This window comes from Entelurus aequoreus, linkage group LG03 (assembly GCF_033978785.1).
Source record: "Entelurus aequoreus isolate RoL-2023_Sb linkage group LG03, RoL_Eaeq_v1.1, whole genome shotgun sequence".
NCBI classification, from domain to species: domain Eukaryota; kingdom Metazoa; phylum Chordata; class Actinopteri; order Syngnathiformes; family Syngnathidae; genus Entelurus; species Entelurus aequoreus.
The window spans coordinates 73,552,627-73,580,442 of record NC_084733.1 but is presented as its reverse complement, the minus strand read 5'-3'; the positions used below and the strand labels follow the sequence as shown (position 1 = coordinate 73,580,442).

Here is a 27,816-nt window from a genome sequence, read left to right as displayed (position 1 = left end):
TTAGTGATCATCTGCCAGTTTTTACAATATATAATGGAAACTACAAGAAGAACATGGAAGACAAAAGGACATTTCGAAGACTATGCACAGAGAAGAGGATGACTGCCTTCAAAATTGAGCTACAAAAGCAAGATTGGGACAATGTGTATAATGAAAAAGAGGTTGATGAAGCATATGAACATTTCTTAAACAAGTTCATAATACTTTATGACAAACATTGTCCATGGATACAACTCAGTAACAAGCAGAGAAAGAATAATCAACCATGGATGACAAAAGGATTAAAAAATGCTTGTAAGAAGAAGAATACACTATATAGAGAATTTATAGCACAAAGAACTATAGAGGCAGAAATTAAGTACAAAAAGTATAAAAACAAGTTAACAGACATACTACGATCATGTAGAAAAGAATATTACAGTGAATTGTTGGACAGGAACAAAAATAATATGAGAGCAACATGGGGCATCCTCAATAGCATTATTAAAAATGGAACTAAGAGGGACTACCCTCAATACTTTTTAGATGAAAATAAAAAAAATGACAACATAAAGGAAGTAGTTGAAAGCTTCAATAATTATTTTGTAAATATTGGACCAAAATTGGAAGAAAGGATTCCAGACCCAGTTCCAATTGAGGACTATAATGATACCATAGAGCGAAATCCCAACTCCATGTTCCTCAGTAATGTGACACAGGAGGAAATAGTTACAATCGTGAAAAAATTTAAATCTAAGACTTCAACTGATTGTAACGGAATTGATATGGAAACGATAAAAAAGGTTATTGAAGAGATCTCAGGACCATTAATGTATATTAGTAACCTATCATTTCAAACAGGTACATTTCCAAACAAAATGAAAATAGCTAAAGTTGCACCAATTTATAAGACTGGAGATAAACATCAATTTACAAATTATAGACCTGTTTCTCTACTTCCACAATTTTCTAAAATCATTGAAAAACTGTTCAATAACAGATTAGAAAGTTTCATAAATAAAAATAGAATACTCGAAGAGAACCAATATGGATACAGAGCTAATGTTTCAACTTCAATGGCTTTAATTGAAATTACAGAAGAAATTACCAATGCAATAGATAGTAAAAAATGTGCAGCAGCGGTTTTTATGGATCTAACTAAAGCATTTGACACAATTAATCACAATATTTTAATCAAAAAACTAGAACGATATGGCATCAGAGGGTTAGTCTTAAACTGGATAAGAAGTTATCTAACGAACAGGAAACAATACGTGAAGCTAGGCGAACACACGTCTACAACGCTAAATATATCCTGTGGTGTACCTCAGGGATCAATACTAGGACCTAAATTATTCAATCTCTATATAAACGACATTTGTAAAGTTACAAAAGATTTAAAGTTAGTATTATTTGCGGATGATACAACAGCGTTTTGTTCAGGAGAGAACACACAGGAGATAATACAAATAATAACAGAAGAAATTAACAAATTAAAAAGATGGTTTGACAAAAACAGACTATCGTTGAATCTTAGTAAAACTAAAATAATGCTATTTGGTAACAGTAGAAGAGAGAGTCAAACACAAATACAAATAGATGGAATAGAAATTGAAAGAGTAAAGGAAACCAAATTTCTAGGTATAATGATTGATGATAAATTGAACTGGAAATCTCACGTAAAAAATATACAACATAAAGTTGCAAGAAACACGTCAATAATGAATAAAGCAAAACATGTTCTAGACCAAAAATCCCTTCATATTCTCTACTGCTCACTAGTGTTACCATATCTGAGCTACTGTGTGGAAATATGGGGAAATAATTACAAAAGTACACTTCATTCATTAACGGTGTTACAAAAAAGATCAGTTAGAATAATACATAATGTTGGATATAGAGAACATACAAATCCTTTATTTATTGAATCAAAAATACTGAAATTCCACGACATAGTGAATTTGCAAACAGCTAAAATGATGCACAAAGCAAACTATAACCTGCTACCCAAGAATATACAACAATTCTTCTCAAAAAAAGAGGAGAAATATAATCTTAGAGAAAAACGTAATTTAAAACATTTGTTTGCACGTACAACACTTAAGACCTTCAGTATATCAGTATGTGGAATTAAATTATGGAATGGATTAAGCAAAGCAATCAAACAATGTACTAATATGATCCACTTCAAGAAACTCTTCAAACTTAAAGTGTTTACAAAGTACAATGAAGAAGAACCATGACAAACATTCTCAATTTATTTCATCCATCCATTCATTCATTCTTAAAGTAATCTTACTTATCTCATCATATGAAATATGACTTACTTCACCAATTATTATTATTAAATTCTTACTATTATTTATTTATTTATTTTTATTGTAATTACTTATGGAGTTTATTGTGAAAAAATTGTGAACAGGAAGTGAACAAAAAGTTTTGCAACTGTTATGTAAAGAAAAGGGGTAGGATTAAATAAGCTCTGCTTCTTCCTACTCCTTTTCGAACATGTTGAAAAGAAACTGGAAATTGTGATGTATCATGTTGTATGCTTGCATGTTCGAAATAAACTCAAACTCAAACTCAAACTCAAACTCAAACTCAAACTCAAATATAATTCACTTCACTTCTACAATGTCATTTTTATTCCCCCCGATACCAAATCTTATTTGTTTTGGCTCCATAACCATAATAAGTTCTGAAGTTAGTTTAGTTCCTCCAACAATATTGAACATTATTAAGTGAGAGATGTATCAGTTTACTTAATGAGCACTATTTAATGTAGCTATACTAAACCGGGCAGCATATGCACACAACACGCATCCGTCACTCGTTGGGTGTACCTAATAAAGTGGCTGGCGGACTGGTTCCTGTCAGGTGCAGCCGTGCCTCACGCCGCGCATATTAAGGCCGGAGAACAGAGCGGAAGCCTCTTAGACCTTGTCGTCTTCAGAGACAGGGGCATCCTGTCTTCGGGCGCCGCCGTCCCTCACTGAGCGTTTTGTACTCCTCCAAGAAAATCCTAGACGTGGACTTCCTGTGCCCCCCACCTCCCTGCGCGCGTGTCCCGTACGCCCGCCGCCGAAATCCTTGGCTCGCTGTTCAGTGCAAGCCCTTAAAAAGACTTTGTAGTCTTTGTTCCGCTACAAATGGTGGTCTTGTTACTGCAGATCAACTAATTATTCTGCATAAATCCTTTTTAAAGTGATGCTTTTTATTAAGTGTGCGTTCCTGTCGACTGCATTTGCCAGGAGTTCTGCCTAGCAACGAGTGGGAAATGCTTTTGTCTGTGTGAAAGGCAAACGGATAAATGTTGGAGGCCCATGATTTGTGATGTCTCTTCCAGGCCACCAGACAGTTCCTGGAAGAAATCAACAAGTGGACGAGTCAGCACGGAGTGTCGCCGCTGTCCCGGGAGTTGGCCGTCAAGTTCCTGATGGCACGCAAGTTTGACGTCCACCGAGCCATCGAGCTCTTCCACAGCTACAGGGTAGGAAGGTTCGCCTTTAATTGGGAACGCTTGACCGATTTGCACAAATCCCCGGCCACCTCTGTGAATCATTGACTCCAGGAAACGCGTCTGAAAGAAGGAATCGTCAGACTTCAGCCTCAGGAAGAACCTCTGCGTTCCGAGCTGCTCAGTGGAAAGTTCACAGTGCTGGTAAGCCCCCGCCGCCCCCCCCCCACGCTTAACTTTTAAGATGGAGAATGAATCATTACCCTAAAAAAACAGTTGAATGTCAAAGTTGACCAACTCCTCAGTTTATGGCCACAAACCTACAAGATGATTTATAATTTAGCAAAAAACTTTCACCAACTCTGAGGCGATGCAGCAGCTCACCGGCTTAGTATGTCAATATCAGGCATGTGAAATTGCCACCAACATTAATTTTCGCATCAAAATATCACTTCCACATTTTTTTTAAATGAAATATCAATAAAAGTCAGATCCGGACAAAATGTGTTAAACCCTCTACTCAGCCACAGGTACTCGCTGTTCCTCTTGCCTAAACGCCACACTGACTTGCAGGTCAAGCTAATGTGATTAGCAGCAAAGTGGACAGCCGTCAACGATTGATTGATTAATATCGGCCTGCCGGTATTATCGGCCGATAAACGCTTTAAAATGTAATATCGGAAATTATCGGTATCTGTTTCAACCTCCCGATTTTCCCGGGAGACTCACGAATTTCAGTGCCTCTCCCGATTTCCACCCAGACAACATTATTGGGGGCGTGCCTTAAAGGCACTGCCTTTAGCGTCCTCTACAACCTGTCGTCACGTCCGCTTTTCCTCCATACAAACAGCGTGCCGGCCGAGTCACATAGTATATGCGGCTTTTACACACACAATTGAATGCAATGCATACTTGGTCAACAGCCATACAGGTCACACTGAGGGTGGTCGTACAAACAACTTTAACACTGTTACAAATATGCGCCACACTGTGAACCCACACCAAACAAGAATGACAAACACGTTTCAGGAGAACATCCGTACCGTAACACAACATAAACACAACAGAACAAATACCAAGAACCCCTTGCATCACTAACTATTCTGGGACGCTACAATATACACCCCCCGCTACCACCAAACCCCGCAAGTATGCTCTAGTATACTCTGGACTGAAGCTGTGTGCCTTCATTGTTTTTGTAGATGTTGTTTTGAGGCATGTTTAAAAAAAAAAAAAAGCACTCTGTGAAAGTCAAAGTATAGTATTTCCCATAGTTGTAGTGGGTATTACGATTATCTCAGGGAGAGCATGTCCCAAATTCCAAGCTGCTGTTTTGAGGCATGTTAAAAAAAAAAAGCCCTTTGTGTCTTCAATAATAAATATGGCAGTGCTATGTTGGCACTTTTTTCCATAACTAGAGTTGAAGTTGTTCTCTTATTTTGGAAAACTTTGTTTTTGATTGATTGATTGAAACTTGTATTAGTAGATTGCACAGTACAGTACATATTCCGTACAATTGACCACTAAATGGTAACACCCGAAAAAGTTTTTCAACTTGTTTAAGTCGGGGTCAATGGTAATCAATTCATGGTAAAGTTACATTGTTTAATGCATCCAGCAGGGCATCACAACAAAATTAGGCATAATAATGTGTTAATTCCACGACTGTATATATCGGTATCGGTTGATATCGGAATCGGTAATTAAGAGTTGGACAATATCGAAATATTGGATATCGGCAAAAAAGCCATTATCGGACATCTCTAATTGAGAAGTTTATTGACATCTTAAAGAATTGAATCCATGTATTGCTTTAAATAGGCAAATGGATGGCACAAAAAGCCAAAAGGCTTGTTTCCATTGTGGCCCATTAAATATTCATCACATTTGATACATTCAATAATAAAAGATATATAACCTGATGTATAAGATATGTAACCTGTAATAACGATGTGGCTCTGATAGCGAACGGAAGCGACAACAAGTAAGCGAGCTCGATGGTTCGCTAACTAGCAAGCTTGTTTAAATGCTCCAAAATAAATAGAAGAAAGTCGGGGTCCATGTTAATCAATTCATGGTAAAGTTACATTGTTTAATGCATCCAGCAGGGCATCACAACAAAATTAGGCATAATGATGTGTTAATTCCACGACTGTATATATCGGTATCGGTTGATATCGGAATCGGTAATTAAGAGTTGGACAATATCGAAATATTGGATATCGGCAAAAAAGCCATTATCGGACATCTCTAATTGAGAAGTTTATTGACATCTTAAAGAATTGAATCCATGTATTGCTTTAAATAGGCAAATGGATGGCACAAATAGCCAAAAGGCTTGTTTCCATTGTGGCCCATTAAATATTCATCCCATTTGATACATTCAATAATAAAAGATATATAACCTGATGTATAAGATATGTAACCTGTAATAACGATGTGGCTCTGATAGCGAACGGAAGCGACAACAAGTAAGCGAGCTCGATGGTTCGCTAACTAGCAAGCTTGTTTAAATGCTCCAAAATAAATAGAAGAAAAAAGGTTAAGAGCATGGTTGATAGCACCGAAACAAGTTCGCTAGTTAGTGTTTTTCAACCTTTTCGGAGCCAAGGCACATTTTTTTCATTGACAAAATTCTGAGGCACACCACCAGCAGAAAACATTAAAAAATGAAACTCACAAGCCGATATTGACAATAAAAAGTCGTTCTCGCAATTGTTGGATATGAATTCAAACCATAACCAACCATGCATCAATATAGCTCTTGTCTCAAAGTAGGTGTACTGTCACGACCTGTCACATCACGCCGTAACTTATTTAGAATGTTTTGGTGTTTTCCTGTGTGTAGTGTTTTAAAGTAGGTGTACTGTCACGACCTGTCACATCACGCCGTAACTTATTTAGAATGTTTTGGTGTTTTCCTGTGTGTAGTGTTTTAGTTCTTGTCTTGCGCTCCTATTTTGGTGGCTTTTCCTGTTTTGTTGGTATTTTCCTGTAGTTTCATGTCTTCCTTGAACGCTATTCCCCGCATCTACTTTGCAATCAAGATTATTTAAGTTGTGCGGATGCTATCCTTCATTGTGGGGACATTGTTGATTGTCATGAACGGACGTACTTTGTGGACGCCGTCTGCTCCACACGCTGTAAGTCTTTGCTGTCGTCCAGCATTCTGTTTTTGTTTACTTTGCAGCCAGTTCAGTTTTAGTTTTGTTTTGCATAGCCTTCCCTAGGCTTCAATGCCTTTTCTTAGCAACACTCACCTTTTGTTTATTTTTAGTTTAAGCATTAGATACCTTTTTACCTGGACGCTGCCTCCCGCTGTCGTCTGCATATTGTGATCATGACAAACCATGTTCCCGACATCTACAAAGCAATTAGCTACCTGCTGCCACCTACTGATATGGAAGAGTATTACACGGTTACTCTGCCGAGCTCTAGACAGTACAGACACTCAACAAGGGCACATTTGCGAATTATAATTACTGCTTTGCAAAAAATATTTTTAACCCAATTAGATGAAATTGCATAATCTCCCACGGCACACCAGACTGTATCTCACGGCACACTAGTGTGCCGCGGCACAGTGGTTGAAAAACACTGAACTCGTTGGCTTACTTGTTGTTGCCTCCGAGCCACAACGTTGACGGCTGTCCACTTTGCTGCTAATCATATTTGGATGATTACAATCCAAACACTGTTAGTTATGAACCAGTTGTAGTTCTAGAGTATTTATTAGTAGCCAGCGAGAAATTACATTTTTGACACGGATTGTAAACAGAGGTCACGATTTTACATGACATTTTCAATAGGCCCTTTTCCACCAAAAGTTCAGGAACCTCTACTTCATGGAACTAGTGGTTACTGTAGAAGTGTGTGGTTTGTGTTTCCACCGCATTTCACAGTTCAGAGTAGTTTATACAAATCAGGCTGATGAAGTATGGAGGAGTAGTTTAGTACACTGATATCATGTAAATAAACAGACGATATTAGGTCACAGTTCCTTTACTAAATTCTAAGTAAATGAAATACAAAGCAATAATGTTCATAATGAAATTATTTGAAATATAAAGTGTACCGAATCGTTCATAAAAAGTCAGGCTTTTGTCCGCAATGTCCATTGGTCAGAAAGTCGTCCCCTCAGTAAATGACGCATTCATGAGGGTCAAGTGGTTCCTTTTGGTCTTTTTCAGTTGTAAATAACAATATATAAATAATAAATGTCAGTGTTTATCTGACGCCGACAACAAGAACACATCAGCTTTAGCGTTAGCTTGTTAGCATTAGCTTTCTGTTCACTCTGGTTGAGGCTAATAACTACACAAATTGAGTGTCACAGACTACTTTTACAAAATGTAATAAAGTAAATAGTTAATATTTGATGTTATTTACCTTCGTTCCACTCGTGTACTGCCTCCTTTTTGTCACATTTATCCAACAAAGTCAGAGTAGTAAGAAGCTGCTGTCATTGCTTTGAGTCTGGCTTTATGCTCCTCCGTAAATACGTTTAAAAGAGTACGTCCACTTCTCGTATCGAAATTAAATTTGTAAATATTAATAAACAACATTAACTTGCATAGATAGAGTTTAAAGTCTTCGGCTGAGTAAAGACACTCCAAAGTAATTTCACTAATCAGCGTTCTTCAGCACACAGATGCCCCCCAAAAGTTGCTGCATTTCGTACTTCTTTCCCTCCGTTGTTAAGTTTGTTGTAATAGAAATACATAAGAAATAAATAAGTCGTCCTCGCATACCAATCAGCGTTCGACAGCACAGCTCACCCCTGAAAAGGTTCAGGGTAGCTTCGAAAAGTCCTACCTAGCTAGGAGGAACTCCAAAAGGTTCCTGAAGGACTAAATCTACCCGAGTCGTTTTTGGTGGAAACACAGGGGGAACTTTATTTACCCGGGTAAAAGTTCCTGCGGTGAAAAAAGGCCTAATGATAATAATGTTAGTAAATCATTTACTAAAAAAAACTAAAGATTCTGTGGTACATTACATGGGACATGAACGTGTCAAAAAGGTTGGTAGTTGACAATAAATCTAAGGGTAAAAAATTGTGTAGAAATGCACCCAATTGTAGGAAATGTAGTCTTGATTTTGCGTGGCAACACTTTGTGCCGATAGAAATGTTCCTTATTTCTTTCTCAAAGGTTGCTCACATCCCTTCAATATACCAGCAAAAGCTAGATAGCCCTCTGTGATCTGTGAATGTTGTCTGTCATTCTGTGTTGGCCCTGCGATGAGGTGGCGACTTGTCCAGGGTGTACCCTGCCTACCGCCCGAATGCAGCTGAGATAGGCTCCAGCACCCCCGCGACCCCAAAAAGGGACAAGCAGTAGAAAATGGATGGATGGATGTTCACTTCCTGTTGTCAATTTGTACACAATTTACATCAATGAATTCTAAACACAACTATTAATTCTCTTCACAAATAGCTAAGACAGTGGTCTAACCTGCTGGAGACCAAGGCATGGATTAGTTATGTTATTATTTTTTGCACAAAATCTGCCTTTGGATCTCAAAATTGCGTCCGTAGCCACCGCTCAGCAGCTATAGACCAGACTTGGGCAAAATACGGCCCGCCGGACGTTCTACATCAATCAATCATTCAATCAATCAATCAAGGTTTACTTAAATCACGAGTGTCTCAAAGGGCTGCACAAGCCACAACGACATCCTCGGTTCAGATCCCACATACTTTTTTTTACACCTTTAACATCAAAACTGTAGCGACCATTATGATGGGCAGTGCTGTTTTTAAATGACCGTAAGTCTTGAACTATAGAAAGTAATTCAATGGTTGAAATCTGTGCTTTTGAGTGTTACACGAGTTAGTACGGTCATCTACGTCACAGCAGCTCAGACCAGGAACAAAGCAGAGTGGGCGGGGTTTGTTTCCAGAGCAGCCAGCCCGAAACGCATGTGTCAGGAACGGATGCGGAAGCAAATTTTTACAACACATTTCTGCATAAAAGTGATAATATATCATATTGTGGGTGTTTATTACCCTTTGCAGTCATATTTTGCTGTTTGTTACAGTTTTCTTTTGTTTTGCTTGATTGTAAAAGATGTCTATGGAGGAGCTGGTCTGAGAAATAAGAGGAGCGACATTCAAATGTTGTTAATATTTAGTGTATTATTGTTCATAGTTAATATTGTAAATCCCACTTTCTTTATTTTCATGTACATTTTGGGTGTCCCATTCAGTAAAAAACTGTAAAATTCCATTCCTTTTTTTTTGAGGTGGTCTGTCACAACTTTTTTTTAATTCTATCAGAATTCAGTGTTCCTGGAAGAAAAAAAAAAGGGACCCAAACACACATACTGTACAGCAGTGGCAGGCCGTGCGTTTCCCATCGAGGCCTTTAGTGATGTCCGACTTCAATGATTACCTCTCAAAATACCATCATTGATGTCACCACATGACCATTGCTGGAGAAATACTATGCAGAAACACATCCACACATTGTACAAAATGGGTTATTTTCTGGCGCATTTAAAAATCAATAAATCCGCATCAGCAATTAAAACATATCTTATGTGGTACTGTCAAAATTAAAATTGCAAAAAACATATTAAATGTGAAAAAATAAAGAAATAAAATATCTGAACTCACCTTTCATCGCCGGGACAGCTGAGCTAGCTTCCGGGGTTGGCCGACATGGTCTCACAAGATGTAGTTTCTCTTTAAAAAATAATGTTCTTGAAAATGGCCTTACCAATCTATGTATTGTCTTGTCTAATCATAAAAGATGCAGACGAGGCCTGTTGGCTGAGTTCTTTAAAGTTTACTCCACAGCGTGCTCATCAAAAACATCCAGCTGCCGGCATGTCTACATTCAACAAACTAAACGGGGCTACTGCACATGCTCTTCACTACTGTGGCATGCTGGGTAATGGCGTTCTAATGTTACCTAGCTCATAACATCACAATATATATCTATCTGCCTTAGGCCAGCTCAAAGGCCTTACTGACAACAACTCGTGATCTGATTAGCTATCGCAACTGTCTGTCACATTGGCGTTGTTAGGCCTATTTTAGGGGGGCTCCAGCCCCCCTAAAATGTTCTTAAGCCCCCCCTAAATAATTTGGTGTTAAAAAAAAATAAAACCGACTGGAATAATAATAATAACAATGAATAATTTATAAGTCTTTGTTAGTCGTTTGTGAAGTTTTGTGCTCGTGCGCTACGTTCGCTCGCATCCTGTGCATCTCCTGGGGCTAAGCCCCCCCTGTCCTTAAAAGCTAGTGACGCCCCTGGTCTGTCAAATGTTTGTGTCCGTTCACTTAGAGTGCACGGACGCCCACATTGTTGATTCTGAAGGCCCTGGCAGATTTCGTACAGCATGGCAACATAAGCTGGCTGAATTCTGATTGGATAAAAACTCTAACTTAAATACAACAGCACTGGAAGGAGCATAATGTAACATGAAGAGAATATGAATAATTTTAAATATTTAGGGAAAGTAAATAAAATAATTACTTTTATCTTTAAGTATGATCATGATTTCTGGTTATGTTAGGCCAGCAGAGAAGGCCTTGCTGGCCCTCACGGCACACTACAGCTGTACAGTTAATCGTGTTTATATAATTCATACACACATACACTTTGGCCCCCCCAGACTAATTTTTTCTCTCAATGTGGCCCCCCGAGTCAAAATATTTGCCCAGCTCTGCTATAGACACATGAAACAGTAGGACGTTTATACTGTCGAAATTTTGGCCAACACACTTCCAATACTCCATTGTTGGACCTCTGAAACTTACTCAAATTAGTGAAATATAGTAAAGGTATCATTTACAAACCCGAAAACCAGTGAAGTTGGTAGGTTGTGTAAATCGTACATGAGATGGACTGATGCAAAGGGGAAAAGTGTTCTGTGGTCTGACGAGTCCACATTTCAAATTGTTTTTGGAAACTGGATGTTAAGTGCTTCGGACCGAAGAGGAAAAGAACCACCCGGATTGTTATAGGCGCAAAGTTGAAAAGCCAGCATCTGTGATGGTATGGGGGTGTATTAGGGCCCAATGCATGGGTAACTTACACATCTGTGAAGGCACCATTAATGCTGAAAGGTACATAAAGGTTTTGGAACAACATATGTTGCCATCCAAGCAACGTTATCATGGACGCCCCTGCTTATTTCAGCAAGACAAAGCCAAGCCACCTGTTACAACAGCGTGGCTTCATAGTAAAAGAGTGCGGGTACCAGACTGGCCTGCCTGTAGTCCAGACCTGTCTCCCATTGAAAATCTGTGGTGCATTATGAAGCCTAATATACCACAACGTAGACCCCGAACTGTTGCACAACTTAAGCTGTACATCAAGCAAGAATGGGAAAGAATCCCAAAAATTGGTCTCAGTTCCCAAACGTTTACTGAGTGTTGTTAAAAGGAAAGGCCATGTAACACAGTGGTAAAAATGCCCCTGTTCCAACTTTTTTGCAATGTCTTGCTGCCATTAAACTCTAACTTAATGATTATTTGCAAAAAAAAAAATGTTTCTCAGTTTGAACATTAAATATCTTGTCTTTGCAGTCCATTCAATTGAGTATAAGTTGAAAAGGATTTGCAAATCATTGTATTCTGTTTTTATTTACCATTTACACAACGTGCCAACTTCATTGGTTTTGGGTTTTGTATAATTCTCCCTTTACTTGGCAAAATGTGAGAGATGTCAAACTGAGAAGAAAGCCCTCTTATAATACATTTTCGAAGGCCATGTCTGTCCAATGTGAAGATATATTTAGTCTTTTGTTATCCGAATCCCAGCTATAAAAGATGCCCCCCTTCCCGTTTCCCGTCGTCCTTCCCCGCTGAGAGCGGCAACGACGGTGCGCACGTTATCCACATCCTGTCTGCCGTATTTTTAGCGGGGTTCTCTTCAAGCGTGGCTGGTGTTGAAGCGTCTTCCTCCGTCTGTCTCGAGCCTCGTAAAAGATGGGAGTTACTGGCAGACCACAGTCATGCTCCTGGCGTGTCAGGGCTGTGAAGTCGAGCGCCCTCATGTGGCCATTGTGCGCGACGACACCCCGGGACAATATAAGGCTTGACACAACCGAAGCGGGAATGGCGTAGTGTTTTTACTTGTACCCTAAACAACGACGATGTGTTGACACAGACTGTTCTGTTGTGTTTTTACAGAGTGCGCGGGATCCCTCGGGAGCCTCCATCGCCTTGTACACGGCCAAACTTCACCACCCGACCAAGACGGGAAATCATGTTGTCTTGCAGGCACTATTCTACCTACTGGATCGCGCGGTGGAGAGGTGAGCGGCTCGTTTAAAAATAAAAAAAATAAAAAATGTTTTAAATTTGATTTTGTTTTTTGTCCACAGCTTTGAGACCCAGAGGAATGGCTTGGTGTTTATATACGACATGGCTGGATCCAACTACACAAACTTCGAGCTGGACCTGAGCAAAAAGATCCTCAACTTGCTGAAGGTTGGACTCAGTGGACCCTTTTATAGTTCTTGACCTCCTCACCTTAGGGGTGTCCAAAGTGCCATTTGAAGCCAGCAGCTGATTTTTTTTGAACAACTCATTCTAAAAGCACATTCTAAAAATACTATTACAAAAAAAAAAGTGGAATAAAAGATCCAGTAAGTGAAATGTAATGAGAAAAAGTTGCAATTTTGACTCTGACGCACCGCTTCCATGCCATAAAACTCTCCTTGCTCAAAAATAATAATAATAAATCAAAAATGTTATGAAGTATTGACCTATTGAAGGCTCCAATCACTTCACATCAAATGTTTTTTGGGGGAAATATTGCATATTTTGCGTGTTTCGAAATACAGGAGAAACACACGCACTCACCATAAAACGTAATAAAACAAAAATAAAGAGGTGCACGGCAAAAAGTGTACATGCAGAAAGAAAAAGCAAGGCCAGCAACACTTGTGTCCTTGTTATAATTGTAATAAACTGCACAGGCGCTACCAAACACAGACCGGTTTCGACAAGGTCTTCGTCAGTGTGCCTTTGCCATAACAATAAATATTTGACAAAAAGGGGACTAATACAATATAAAAAATAAAAAAATAAAAACTTGTAATCGATGGTTAGGTCTGAAGTTTTTTTCAAAGATTTAAGCGTTGAAAGTAAATCAAATCAAAATTATTTATGACTTATTTTTAACAGTTTTGTGATCCCCAGCCTTTTGGATCCCCTTAGAATTTTAGCTGTTTTTTTTGTTTTCTTTTTAAACTCTTTGCTCAAAAAATAATAATGAATCAAAATCAATGTTATGAATTATTGACCTATTGAAGGCTCCAATCACTTCACATCAAATATGTTTTGGGGGAAATTATTGCATATTTTGAGTGTTTGCCATAACATCAAAAAAAAATTGACAAAAAGGGGACTAACACAATAATAAAAAATAACAACTTGTAATCGACGGTTAGGTCTGAAGTTGATTCAAAGATTTAAGCGTTGAAAGTTAAAAAAATTAGAAAAAATTATGTATGACTTATTTTTAACAGTTTTATGAGTGGGGGGCCTTTTGGATCCCTGAGAATTTTAGCTGGATTTTTTTGTTTTCTTTTTAAACTGTCTTTGCTCAAAAAATAATAATGAATCAAAATCAATGTTGTTATGAATTGACCTATTGAAGGCTCCAATCATTAAACATAAAATCTTTTTGGGGGGAAATTATTGCATATTTTGAATGTTTGTCATAACAAAAACAAAAATTGACAAAAAGGGGACTAATACAATTTTAAAAAACATGTAATCGACGGTTAGATCTGAAGTTGATCCAAAGATTTAAGTGTTGAACGTAAAAAAAAAAATCAAAATTATGTATCCATCCATCCATCCATTTTTCTACCGCTTGTCCTTTTTGGGGTCGCGGAGGGTGCTGGAGCCTATCTCAGCTGCATTCGGGCGGAAGGCGGGGTACGCCCTAGACAAGTCGTGACTTATTTTTAAGTTTTATGAGTGGGGCCCTTTTGGATCCCTGAGAATTCTAGCGGGATTTTTTTGTTTTCTTTTTAAACTCTTTGCTCAAAAAATAATAATTAATCAAAATCAATGTTTTTATGAATTATTGACCTACTCAAGGCTCCAAATACTTCACATCAAATATTCCACTTTGAAATATTTTGGGGGGTATAAATATTGCATATTTTGTGTTTGCATTAAAATCTGGATTTTTTTTTTTTAACAGAGCATAAAACATTAAAAATATATATATATTTCTATCGAGAGTTCTAAAGTTGATCTAGAGATTTAAGCGTTGGAGGAAAAAAAAAAGTTAAATAATTGACTTATTATTAACATTTTTACGACTGGCAGCCTGAGGTGAGCCCTACATGTTAAAAATGTATAGTATTGATTTAGAAAATGAAAAATATATAAATGGACACCACATGCTTTTGATTTATGTGGAAAAAGTGTGTTACATTGTAACTGCGGGGCGTTAATTTCCTTAAACCGCAAAGAGGACGGGGTGGCAATTTTATAGCAAGTTTTTACAATTTTTGAGAGTGCATGAGAAAACGTAGAGTATATTGTCCACATGGTGATTTGAAAACGATACAGCAGCAACACAACCAATGCAATAGCAGTAAAGAGCAAACTGCTCAGTCAGCATTATTAGTGCTGATTAGTGTAGAGGTAGATACGTCTGCTGCATGCTGACTACTCATGAGGAGTTGATTTCCTACAGCCACAGCTGTTAATGCCAGTGTTTTATGACCCTGCATCAGACACTCCAGCTGTTTATTTGCAGGCCACGCAGACTGTATTAGACATTCAGCAGGTAATTGACCTTTATTCCATAACCCAGGGGCGATTTGCGTGAAGAAGCGCGTGTTAAATGTAAATTATTGAACGACAAGGCGCTTCATATGAAATTTTAACCGAAAATGATTCCCGGACAGTGGACACGTCATGCTCTGTCACTGATTAGAAAATTACCAGGAATTTCTCCCATTACTTCCTGGCGTGTGTGACTGGTACAAGAACTTTAAAGCAGAAGGTTGAGTTCAAAATACATGAGTTGAAGTAAAGTTGCCAGACTCGTGTTTTATTGATATTAAAATTATTTAATACGCTTCACTTCAGCATAGTAATTTTAAAAAGTGGATTGTTCATTGTGCTGCTCAAGGTAATATTATTTATTTGGTGCTGTCATTTCAGCCTTTCAATGCTCTTCTTGGACCACCATACTTTTATAACCTGGCCCCACTCAAAACATATTAATTCATAATTTTTTGAGCAGTGATAGTTAAAAAAAAAAATCCCACAAATTATTGAGGATCATTAAAGTGTTAAAAATAAGTCTTACATTTTTTTTCATTTAGATCAACTTCAGCTTTATCTGGCGATTTATAAGTTTTTATCATTTATAAATGTTTTTGTTTGTTTGTTTTGTCCTTTTTTCTGTGTTTTTTATATGGCAAACACACAAAATATGCAATATTTTCCAGAAAAAATATTTTAAAGTGGAAATAATTGGCTAGATCAATAATTCTTAACATTGCTATTGATTCATCGTTTTTGAGCCAGCCTGCATGTCATCTTTGTGTTATAAGTCAACATTGCAATGCATTTCACTTTTTAATGTTTTTTATTTTTATAGTATTTTTAGAATGTGCCGCGGGCCGTTTAAAAATTGCCACAGGCCGTACTTTGGGCACCCCTTCCGTAACTTAACCGTGTTTATTTTCCATCTCCACCAGGGGGCGTTCCCAGCCCGTTTGAAGAAAGTGTTAATCGTCGGCGCCCCAGTTTGGTTCCGGGTGCCCTACAACCTGCTCAGCCTGCTGCTGAAGGAGAAACTCAGAGAACGGGTAAGCAACAGGGAAGCTTTGTTTCATGCTCCTTTTGACGTGTTTTTTAAACGACTCGCCGTCTCTCCCGAGTCCAGGTGCAGATGGTGAAGATGGCCGAGCTGCGCCAGCACCTCCCCAAAGACTGCCTGCCTCAGCACCTGGGCGGCCTGCTTCCCCTGGACGCCTACAGCTGGAACCAGCAGCTTCTGGCCGGCCAGAACGGCCACATAGACCCTGTGGACGAGCTGGTGGGGATTCCCTTGGAGGACGCTTCCGTTCATGTCCCGGGGCCCGAGTCCATGCGGCCGCAGGAGCTGCTGACGCACCTCGGCAGGCTCCAGCGCTCCGGAATCCACCTGGAGTACGAGGAGCTTCGGAAAGAGGCACCGCCCGGAACCTTCCACTGCGCGCAGTAAGGACTCTATCTTCCCCGACATTTATTTGTTCATTTTTATTTGTCTCGAATCATCATTTCTGTTTACAGAGCAGTCTACAATCTGGAGAGGAATCGCTATGGAGACGTACTGTGTCTGGATCAAACAAGAGTTCGCCTCAAACCCAGAAGGAACGAGGTTTGTGCTTTTCAACATATTCATTATTACCTTTTTGTGTATGCTCACTGGTACATAAACAACATGGCGGGCTGTACCGATTTAAGCTGTTTTTGTCATTAATGTGACAAATATCCACCATAGAGATCGGACTACATCAACGCAAGCTTCATGGATGGCTACAAACAGAAGAACGCATACATCGGTACTCAAGGTATGCTTACTTTAAATTATATTATCATATTATTGTTTTTACATCTGTCCTCATTAGGGCTGGGCGATATGGCTTAAAGGCCTACTGAAACCCACTACTACCGACCACGCAGTCTGATAGTTTATATATCAATGATGAAATCTTAACATTGCAACACATGCCAATACGGCCGGGTTAACTTATAAAGTGAAATTTTAAATGTCCCGGGGAACTTCCGGTTCGAAACGCCTCTGAGGATGACGTATGCGCGTGACGTAGCCCGGGGAACAGAGGTATGCCTTCCACATTGAAGCCAATACGAAATAGCTGTTTTCATCTCATTCTGGATGTATTCTGGACATCTGTGTTGGTGTATCTGTTGCGATTATGTTCATTGCATTATGGAGAAAGAAGCTGAGCAAGCAAAGAAGAAAGTTCTCGGTGCAAAGCGGACGTATTTTGCGAAGGAAGTCAGCAGCAACACAACACAGTCGGTGTTTCATTGTTTACATTCCCGAAAGATGCAGTCAAGATCGAAGAACTCGGATAACAGAGACTCTAACCAGGAGGACTTTTGACTTCGATACACAGACGCCTGTAGAGAACTGGGACAACACAGACTCTTACCAGGATTACTTTGATTTGGATGACAAAGACGCAGACGTGCTACCGTGAGTATGCAGCTTTGGCTTCCAAACATTTGATTGCTTGCACGTACGTGCGCGTCACGTACGTAACTTTGTTTAAATATATAAGCTTTCTGAACCTTGGGTTAGGTGAACAGTCTTTTGGGCTGAGTGATTGTGTGTGTTGATCAGGTGTTTGAATTGTATTGGCGTGTTCTATGGAGCTAGGAGCTAGGAGCCAGCATAAACACCTAGGTGTTTTTATGCAGGATTAATTTGTGGCATATTAAATATAAGCCTGGTTGTGTTGTGGCTAATAGAGTATATATATGTCTTGTGTTTATTTACTGTTTTAGTCATTCCCAGCTGAATATCAGGTACCGTGAGTAGCAACTGCGCTTCCAAACATTTGATCGCTTGCCAGTACGTGCGCGTCACGTATGTTACTTTGTTTAAATATATAAGCTTTATGAACCTTGGGTTAGGTCAGGGGTCGGCAACCTTTACCACTCAAAGAGCCATTTTGGCAAGTTTCACAAATTGAAGAAAGTAATGGGAGCCACAAAAAAATTTTTTAAATGAAAAACACTGCATACAAAGCTTAAATGCTTTGTGCTATGTTAACCAGGGGTCTCAACACACGCGCTGGCACGCACTTTAATGTGGAAATTTGATGTTAGTGCAGCCCGCGAGTTTTGAATGAATGGCGCTTGATAGCGTCATGCTTGCCAACCCTCTCATTTTTCCCGGGAGACTCCCGAATATCAGAGCGTGATGACACTGCATTTGGCGCCCTCTACAGTCTGCCCTAACAGTGTACCTGCTCGACCACACGTAGAATGCAATTTCAGCTTGCTGACGTAAGTGACAGCAAGGCGTACTAACTCAGCAGCCACACATCTTACACTGACGGTACCAATACCCAGAATCCCATGCAGCCCTAACTCTTCCGCTCAACCAACGCACGGAGAGGGGGGGGGTTCATGTGTGGGGGGATTTGGTGGTAGCGGGGGTGTATAATGTAGACCGGAAGAGTTAGGGCTGCATGGGATTCTGGGTAATGGTTGTGTTGTGTTTATGTTGTGTTACGGTGGGATGTTCTCCAGAAATGTGTTTTTCATTCTTTTTTGGTGTGGGTTCACAGTGTGGCGCATATTTGTAACGTAACAATGTTAAAGTTGTTTGATACGGCTACCGTCAGTGTAAGCTGTGTGGCTGATGAGTAAGTATGCTTTGCTGTCTCCTGTGTGTGCAAGTAATAACAACATGCAACATGTGGCTGGACTGGCACGCTGTATGTAAATGCTATAGGGGACAATTACTGCAGTGCAATTTGGGCACGCCCTTTATTTAGTAATTAGAGTGTAAATAGGATTATTTTTTCCCTGGGAGTAATCTATGAGAGACACTGAGATCCATAAATCTCCTGGGAAAATCGGGGGGGTCGGCATGTATGTAGCTGAGCCGCATCAGAGTGGTCAAGGAGCCGCATGCGGTTCCGGAGCCGCGGGTTGCCGACCCCTGGGTTAGGTGAACGGTCTTTTGGGCTGAGTGATTGTGTGTGTTGTGCAGGTGTTTGAATTGGATTGGCGGCTTATATGGAGCTAGGAGCTAGCATAGGAGCTAGGAGCTAACATAACAAACACTTAGGTGTTTTTATGCAGGATTAATTTGTGGCATATTGAATATAAGCCTGGTTGGGTTGTGGCTAATAGAGTATATATAAGTCTTGTGTTTATTTACTGTTGTAGTCATTCGCAGCTGAATATCAGGTCACCCCCGGCTCTCACAGCATCTTCCCTATCTGAATCGCATCCACTCCCCACTAGTCCTTCACTTGCACTTTACTCATCCACAAATCTTTCATCCTCGCTCAAATTAATGGGGAAATTGTCGCTCTCTCGGTCCGAATCTCTCTCACTTCATGCGGCCATCATTGTAAACAATAGGGAACTTTGCATATATGTTCAATTGACTACGTCACGCTACTTCCGGTAGGGGCAAGCCTTTTTTTATCAGATACCAAAAGTTGCGATTTTTATCGTCGTTGTTCTATACTAAATCCTTTCAGCAAAAATATGGCAATATCGCGAAATGATCAAGTATGACACATAGAATAGATCTGCTATCCCCGTTTAAATAAAAAAAAATCATTTCAGTAGGCCTTTAAAACTGTATCACGATATTAGTGTTTTATGCCGGTCGATATAGATGATTATTTATATTTTCTATGACTTGTGGAAAATACGGACCAGGAGAAAAGTAAAATAAATGTAAACTAGAGATGCCCGATAAATGCTTTAAAATGTAATATCGAAAATTATCGGTATCGTTTTTTTTATTATCAGTATCGGGTTTTTTTTATTAAATCAACATAAAAAACACAAGATACACTTACAATTAGTGCACCAACCCAAAAAACCTCCCTCCCCCATTTACACTCATTCACACAAAAGGGTTGTTTCTTTCTGTTATTAATATTCTGGTTCTTACATTATATATCAAAATATATCAATACAGTCTGCAAGGGATACGGTCCGTAAGCACACATGATTGTGCGTGCTGCTGGTTCACTAATAGTACTAACCTTTAACAGTTGATTTTACTCATTTTCATTAATTACTAGTTTCTATGTAACTGTTTTTATATTGTTTTACTTTCTTTTTTATTCAAGAAAATGTTTTTAATTTATTTATCTTCACCATACCTGGTTGTCCAAATTACGCATAATAATGTGTTAATTCCACGACTGTATATATCGGTATCGGTTGATATCGGTATCGGTTGATATCAGTATCGGTAATTAAAGAGTTGGACAATATCGGAATATCGGATATCGGCAAAAAGCCATTATCGGACATCCCTAATGTAAACCTTTTTATTTCATATCTCAGCTATGAAGGCAGAAAGGAAAGGAAAAGTCAACACAAGCATGAAAAACACTCAATGTAAATACAATTCTAAAATCACATTGAACATTTGACGATAACCTCTTAAGTTTAAGGTGCAAAAATAAGGAATATGTAAGAAATTGCTTATTAATAAAGTGTAACAAAATAGTGCAAAATGTAAACATAGAGAAACCTGAGAACTATTTTCTGCAGGTTTACTGCCAGGAAGTCACAGCTGTGCTCTAAAGGGTGAGCACGGCTGAGGTGGTGTGGTATTGCCGGTCTTGGTGGGGACGAGCGCTTCGCATCGTTTACAGACCACATTGGACTAACTACGGTCGGTTTAAAAAAAAGAAAGAAAGAAAGAAAATCCCAAAAACTGCTATACTGTGCAGGTGACTTTTCCTGTTTTTTCGCTGTCTGCAGCGCTCATTTTTACTTTCTCTTCTCACTCCATGCAAAGAATCAGCAGCGGAACAACAAGATGGCGCAACCAAACCTGATAGTTGATACTGTTGCGTGATTGGCTTTTAGCGTGTCACTCTCATTGATCATTGATCACTTCCTTGCTTGGCAACGTATTGAATGTTTTATCTAAGTCATTTTTTAAATTAATTTCGATTACGTGTATTGTTTTATATTTATTTATGTGTATGTATGTATGTATATACAGTACATACCAAAAGTTTGGACATGCCTACTCATTCAATGCATTTTGTTTATTTTCAAGACTATTTACATTGTAGATTGTCATGAAGGCATCAAAACTATGAATGAACACATGTGGAGTTATGTACTTAACAAAAAAAGGTGAAATAACTGAAAACATGTTTTATAGTCTAGTTTCTTCAAAATAGCCAACCTTTGCTCCGATTACTTTTTCGCACACTCTTGGCATTCTCTCAATGAGCTTCAAGAGGTAGTCACCTGAAATGGTTTTCACTTTACAGGTGTGCTTGAGAGAATGCCAAGAGTGTGCAAAGCAGTAATCAGAGCAAAGGGTGGCTATTTTGAAGAAACTAGAATATAAAACATGTTTTCAGTTATTTCAGATGTTTTTGTTAAGTACATAACTCCACATGTGTTCATTCATAGTTGTGATGCCTTCAGTGACAATCTACAATGTAAATAGTCATGAAAATAAAGAAAACACATTGAATGAGGTGTGTCCAAACGTTTGGCCTGTACTATATGTATATGTTTATGTTTATGTATATGTATATATACATACTACACTATTTATTACAAAATACTGTAATAAAATTTCAATGACTGACTTTCTTATACTTGGTACACTTACACAATGTGTGTACATTATATGCATATAAAATACAGATGACTTGAACATTGAACCCTGTGGCACGCAGTCCTAATATATAGTTCTCAATATTTGGCTATAAAACCAAGTAGGGTCCATAATTTAATACAGTTTAAGAAACACACCATATTTACTGGTGGAATGGGGGATACTTACAAACCCTATCCAATGGGCTAACTGCCATACATTTATTTCAATACACTTGTCGTCCTAGGCCCACTGGATAAGACCTATGGTGACTTCTGGAGAATGGTTTGGGAACAAAATGTGCTTGTTATCGTCATGACGACCAGGTAAACCAGGCGTGAAATGACAAATTACAGTCCTTTGAGACGGTACCTGAGGGAGTAATTGTTGATGTAAAGTGGGTCATGTTTGCATTTCGAAGGACGGAGGAGGGCAGTCGGAGGAAGTGCGGACAGTACTGGCCACTGGAGGACGGCGGGCAGGAGGTTTACGGCCACATAGCGGTGGTGAATCAAAGGGTGGACAGCCACACCCACTACAAACACACAACCCTCGAATTGCACAACACTGAGGTATGGCTTTACTGTAAGACCTTATGGCCCTAGTGGACCAACCTCTCCAGTCACTCTTTTTTTTAATTTTTTTTTATTTTTATTTTTTTTAAGCTAAAAATGTGTCCTTATCGTCCTGCCAGACATGTGAACAGAGGCAAGTGAGTCACTTCCAGTACCTCAGCTGGCCCGACTACGGCGTCCCCACATCAGCGGTAACGCTCATCGACTTCCTGGCAGCTGTGAAGAGACAGCAGAGGAAGATGATCGTGGCTTTGGGACCTCAGTGGACGGGCCACCCCCTGGGACCCCCCATGGTGGTCCACTGTAGCGCGGGGATCGGTAGAACAGGTGAGGAGGAGAAACCCTAGGATCCTTTTTTAATACAACTGACCCTCCTGCATTCTCTTTCTTTAGATTGCTGATTTTTGTTGTAGCAGCACGGTACGACAGGGGAACGCTCTTAAGTCCGACATAGCATTTTAAATCTAAAGGGGTCGTTTCTATGAAAAATCAGTCTGTGCGTTGTGGTTGGGGATGCCATTTACATTTGAACCAATACGGTGCCAATTTCCCGGTACCTGGGAATTGATGCAGGTACTCAACGGTATTAATTTGCAGTACATTTGTGTTTAGTAATAAATGTTAATTGTTTGATTTTAAAATGTTATTTTTTAATGTAACATTTGAAAATGAGCTAAATAATAACAGTGCTGTCCAGTTTTTATATTGTTTTCTGTTTACTTTTAACTCTCATTTGCAATGCAGTTGCACTTCCAAGACATTAGATGGCAGTACTGTATAGGTTGGGTAACTAGGTAGTAGCTTTTTCCATGAAGCTAAATGTGTTATGTTGTGCCCTACAACGTCTTTATACTGTATGTGTCGTAGTTATCACACACCAGTTGTTTAATTGTAACATCCGTCTTGGTTGTAGTTTTTATTACCTAATTTGTAGGTGTTGAACTTGCCGTGGAAAATCGCTAATGCTACTACTAGCCTGTCTATGACGAATCTAATGTAAATTAGCATCAAGCTAGCGAATTTTAAAAGAGTGGAGCCTTACTTTGCGTTTGAACGTTTTCTACCAAGCACACTTGCTTTGTCTGTGTTGAAAATTGCAACATTATTTTGAGAGAATTTGGTTGACTGCTGCTTGAGTTCTTGTTTCCTTGAGCCGGTGTTTAGTCTGCGACGTGACGTTGTGTGCAACAAAGGTATCGAAATATGGCACTCTTTAATTTTATGTGAATCGAAACCCAGTAGTACCGACAGAATTCGGTCGACGCCTATAAAAGTACCGAATTCGGTACCCATCCCTAGTTGGGGTATTGCTAACTTATCATTATAGCAGTGTGAAACAAAACTACGGTCTCGTTACACAGCATTAAAACACCCAGACAGTGACTTCCTGTTTAGTGCAAAGTGAGCTTCAAAATAAAGGTATGGTTGTATAAACTTTTTGCGCGTGTACAAAAGCTTTAATATTTCAGTTAAGGTGAAAATACCACAACTGGTCTGCTTTATGAGAGTAAAAACCAAGCACTCGTAAGTTTAGTGGTCCCTTGGTTATTGTGAGAGTTCTGTTATAGAACCAGACCCGTCCGTGGTGGTAAATTTCCGTGACGCTATTTCTTTAATGATTTTTATGAATATTGTATACATTTTAGATCTACATAACACCTCCTTACGCTATTATTAATGTTTCACACACTCATAAACACTTATGTAATGATAACCTAAAATATTGATACTCACGAATGATGACGCTGAAGAATTAGCCGCGTCAGTGGCGGCGTCACTCGTCTTCTTTTGAGCAAGGCACAAAGTTATGGAAGGTTGTTGGTGCAGTCTTTTGTCGTCGTCCTTACATTATTTTATTGTATTTTTATTTTTATCCTCCTAATATGCAGCGAACCGAAGAGTCATTGATCTTGTAACAGCTCTTGGCAAAGCTACCTTTCTTTAGCATAGAAATGAGGGGGTTCAACTTTTCTCTGATGGTAAAAGTTCTGTGCCAGAAGCCTTCGAGGGTGCAGAGAATTAGGGTGACGTCATTTGGGAAATGTTCTGACAAAAACACAAGCAGCAGAGCTACAACACACGGATCTGAAGCAAAGAGGAGGCGTTATGTGTCTGAGCCAATCGTCTGCCAGGACTGTTTCTTTGATCGGTCCGCCAATAGTGTGCTGTGTACTATGTCATGTGGGCTTGGGCTGGTCAATTAATCGAAAAGTGGAGCCTACAAAACGGCACATCCTGACTATATGGTCAGAAAGCGGTTTGAAGATGGTCTGTAAAACATAATCTATGCAACGTTTTGACCAAAGAACTACCATTACATGTCATGTAGACCACAAGGCAGTGTTTTAAATGTCGAAAAAAAATCGTATGACCCCTTTAATGCGCCTTATAATCCGGTGCGTCATATATATATATATATATATATATATATATATATATATATATATATATATATATATATATATATATATATATATATATATATATATATATATATATATATATATATATATATATATATATAAGCTGAATAGACCCGCTCATCTGCAGTGCGCCTTATATTTCGGTGCCCCCTATGGTCCGACAAAATACGGTATAGAATTTGTGATGCACTGAAACCATGGTGGCGAGGGAAGGGTGTCAATAAAAATATGCACAAATAGAGGACAACTGGGGAAAAAAAACTTTATCATCTCCCATTCCCCTGATGTCTAGTAAGTAAGTAAAGCTTCGAGCAATGGCGAGGTTCCATTTACCGTATTTTTCGGAGTATAAGTCGCTCCGGAGTACAAGTCGCACCGGACGAAAATGCATAATAAAGAAGGAAAAAAACATATATAAGTCGCATTTTTGGGGGAAATTTATTTGATAAAACCCAACACCAAGAATAGACATTTGAAAGGCAATTTAAAATAAATAAAGAATAGTGAACAACAGGCTGAATAAGTGTACGTTATATGACGCATAAATAACCAACTGAGAAGGTGCCTGGTATGTTAACGTAACATATTATGGTAAGACTCATTCAAATAACTATAACATATGGAACATGCTATACGTTTACCAAACAATCTGTCACTCCTAATCGCTAAATCAGATTAAATCTTATACGTCTAGTCTCTTACGTGAATGAGCTAAATAATATTTGATATTTTACTGTAATGTGTTAATAATTTCACACATAAGTCGCTCCTGAGTATAGGTCGCACCCCCGGCCAAACTATGAAAAAAACTGCGACTTATAGTCCGAAAAATACGGTAATCGAAAAGTGGAGCCTACAAAACGGCACATCCTGACTAGATGGTCAGAAAGCGGTTTGAAGATGGTCTGTAAAATATAATCTATGCAACGTTTTGACCAAAGAACCACCATTACATGTCATGTAGACCACAAGGAAGTGTTTTAAATTTCGCAAAAAAATCATATGACCCCTTTTAATGCGCCTTATAATCCGGTGCGCCTTTTGTGTGTATATATATATAATAAACCTGAATAGACCCGCTCATCGGCTGTGCGCCTTATATTGTAATGCCCCCTATGGTCCGAGAAAATATGGTATAGAATTTGTGATGCACTGAAACCGTGGTGGCGAGGGAACCGTGTCAATAAAAATATGCACAAATGGAGGACAACTGGGGAAAAAAAACTTTATCATCGCCCATTCCGCTGATGTCTAGTAAGTAAGTAAAGCTGCGAGCAATTGCAAAGTTCCATTTAGATGATGTCGACAACCGCTCCTGTTAATGTGAGTCAAAATAAGGTTTGTTGTCGTTCCAATGGCCTCGTCACACACACGAATAATTGTAGCAAATTGCGGTGGCCGGCCATGGTTTGTTTTTTTTTGTTTATATTCCTGGAAGGCCCAATGGCCGCACTGTTTAATCAGTTTACAAAGCCTTACGTGGCATTCGATGGGTTTCAGCTCGCCTGACTGTCTCGTGACGTCCACAGGTACCTTCTGTGCGCTGGACATCAGCCTGTCTCAGCTCCAAGACGTGGGCTCGCTAAACGTCTGCCAGACGGTGCGGCGCATGAGAACACAAAGGGCCTTCAGTATCCAAACCCCGGACCAGTACTACTTCTGCTACAACGCCATTTTGGAGCACGCCCAAAGGCAAGGCCTGCTCCCGGCCAATCAGTGAGCTCCTATCCCGACCTGAACCCCCTGTCTCCACCTGAACCAATTCTGCTGTTCGCCCCCCTAGACACGTGTAGTGTGACCAATTACTTTTACTTCCTGGTGGCGGGCGGGCCCATTTGTCAAGTAGGATGAACGAGTGTGACGTTTGTCTCTGCGTGCTATGTCCACCAAACATGTGGCCAAGTGGGCACACTGCTGTAGTGACGACGGGCGGTTTGACACAGTTCCGACCAAGTAGGGACGGGGCTAGTAGAGTGCACTACTTAGCCGCTACCAGCAGAGGCGCTGTTGATTCAAGCAGACCTCTGCTATGGCACCCCTCTGACTTATTCTGCTCAGTAGTTGAAACAGGAGTTCAGAACATTCACAGAGCGATCCCGTTTGAAAAAAAAAATAAAAATCAGGCAAGTTCTTTTTACAGAGCCCCTAAAAGGACATGGGGGAATTTTTTTTTTTTTCATAATCATTTTTATTTTTTTTATTTTTTAGACATGTATCTCGTGCGCATGAGAAACTATCTCGTGCGCACGCGATACATGTCCAAAAAAAATTTAAAAATTATAATTTTTTTATTTTTATTTTTTATAACTTTATAAAAAGTTTCTCGTACGCACGAGAAAGTTTCTCGTGCGCACGAGATACATTTTAAAAAAAATAAATTATGAAAATACAAAAATTCCCCCATGTCCCTTTAGGGGCTCCGTATCTTTTATACCAAGTTAGACATTTATGACAGCTTTACGATGTCTTGTGCAAAATTCTGTATTTGGAATTTCAATTCAATTGAAAATACAGGAAGTGGTATTCAATCAATTGCAAGTCAGAGACATTTCTTATTTGTCACGTTTAACAAAGGTTTTGGCTTAAATACTAAACAAATTCCCTGCATTTGGAATAATTGACTAAAGTAAAGCATTTCAACATTTTCTATAATTACAAAATTACATTGCATCAAATTAAATCAATGATTTTGTAGAGAATGCTTCTAGTCTTAATTGTCGATGGAAAAACATTTGTTATAAACTAAAATGTGTAACCAAGGTAAAAAAAAACAAGAAGTGAATATAAGAAACTGAACATCAAATGTGTTCATGGCATGAGTGTCATAGTTATAATATTTTTATGAAATACAGTACAGGCCAAAAGTTTGGACACACCTTCTCATTCAATGCATTTTCTTTATTTTCATGACTATTTACATTGTAGATTATCACTGAAGGCATCAAAACTATGAATGAACACACGTGGAGTTATATACTTGACAAAAAAAGGTGAAATAACTGAAAGCATGTTTTATATTCTAGTTTCTTCAAAATAGCCACCCTTTGCTCTGA

General features: G+C 39.1%; 1 protein-coding gene across 1 annotated transcript in view; it reads left to right on the top strand.

The window, feature by feature from the left end:
* ptpn9a (protein tyrosine phosphatase non-receptor type 9a) overlaps positions 1–26,975 on the top strand; it is a 45,155-nt gene extending 18,180 nt beyond the window's left edge. Inside the window, exons 2-13 of the mRNA XM_062040661.1 lie at positions 3,326–3,469; positions 3,551–3,640; positions 12,582–12,706; positions 12,776–12,881; positions 16,127–16,237; positions 16,315–16,631; positions 16,704–16,791; positions 16,915–16,984; positions 22,013–22,091; positions 22,187–22,337; positions 22,460–22,667; positions 26,293–26,975. Of these exons, the coding sequence (XP_061896645.1) occupies positions 3,326–3,469; positions 3,551–3,640; positions 12,582–12,706; positions 12,776–12,881; positions 16,127–16,237; positions 16,315–16,631; positions 16,704–16,791; positions 16,915–16,984; positions 22,013–22,091; positions 22,187–22,337; positions 22,460–22,667; positions 26,293–26,483 (1,680 nt within the window). The 3' untranslated portion in view covers positions 26,484–26,975. The remainder of the gene's footprint in view (positions 1–3,325; positions 3,470–3,550; positions 3,641–12,581; positions 12,707–12,775; positions 12,882–16,126; positions 16,238–16,314; positions 16,632–16,703; positions 16,792–16,914; positions 16,985–22,012; positions 22,092–22,186; positions 22,338–22,459; positions 22,668–26,292) is intronic.
* Positions 26,976–27,816: the final 841 nt, after the last annotated feature.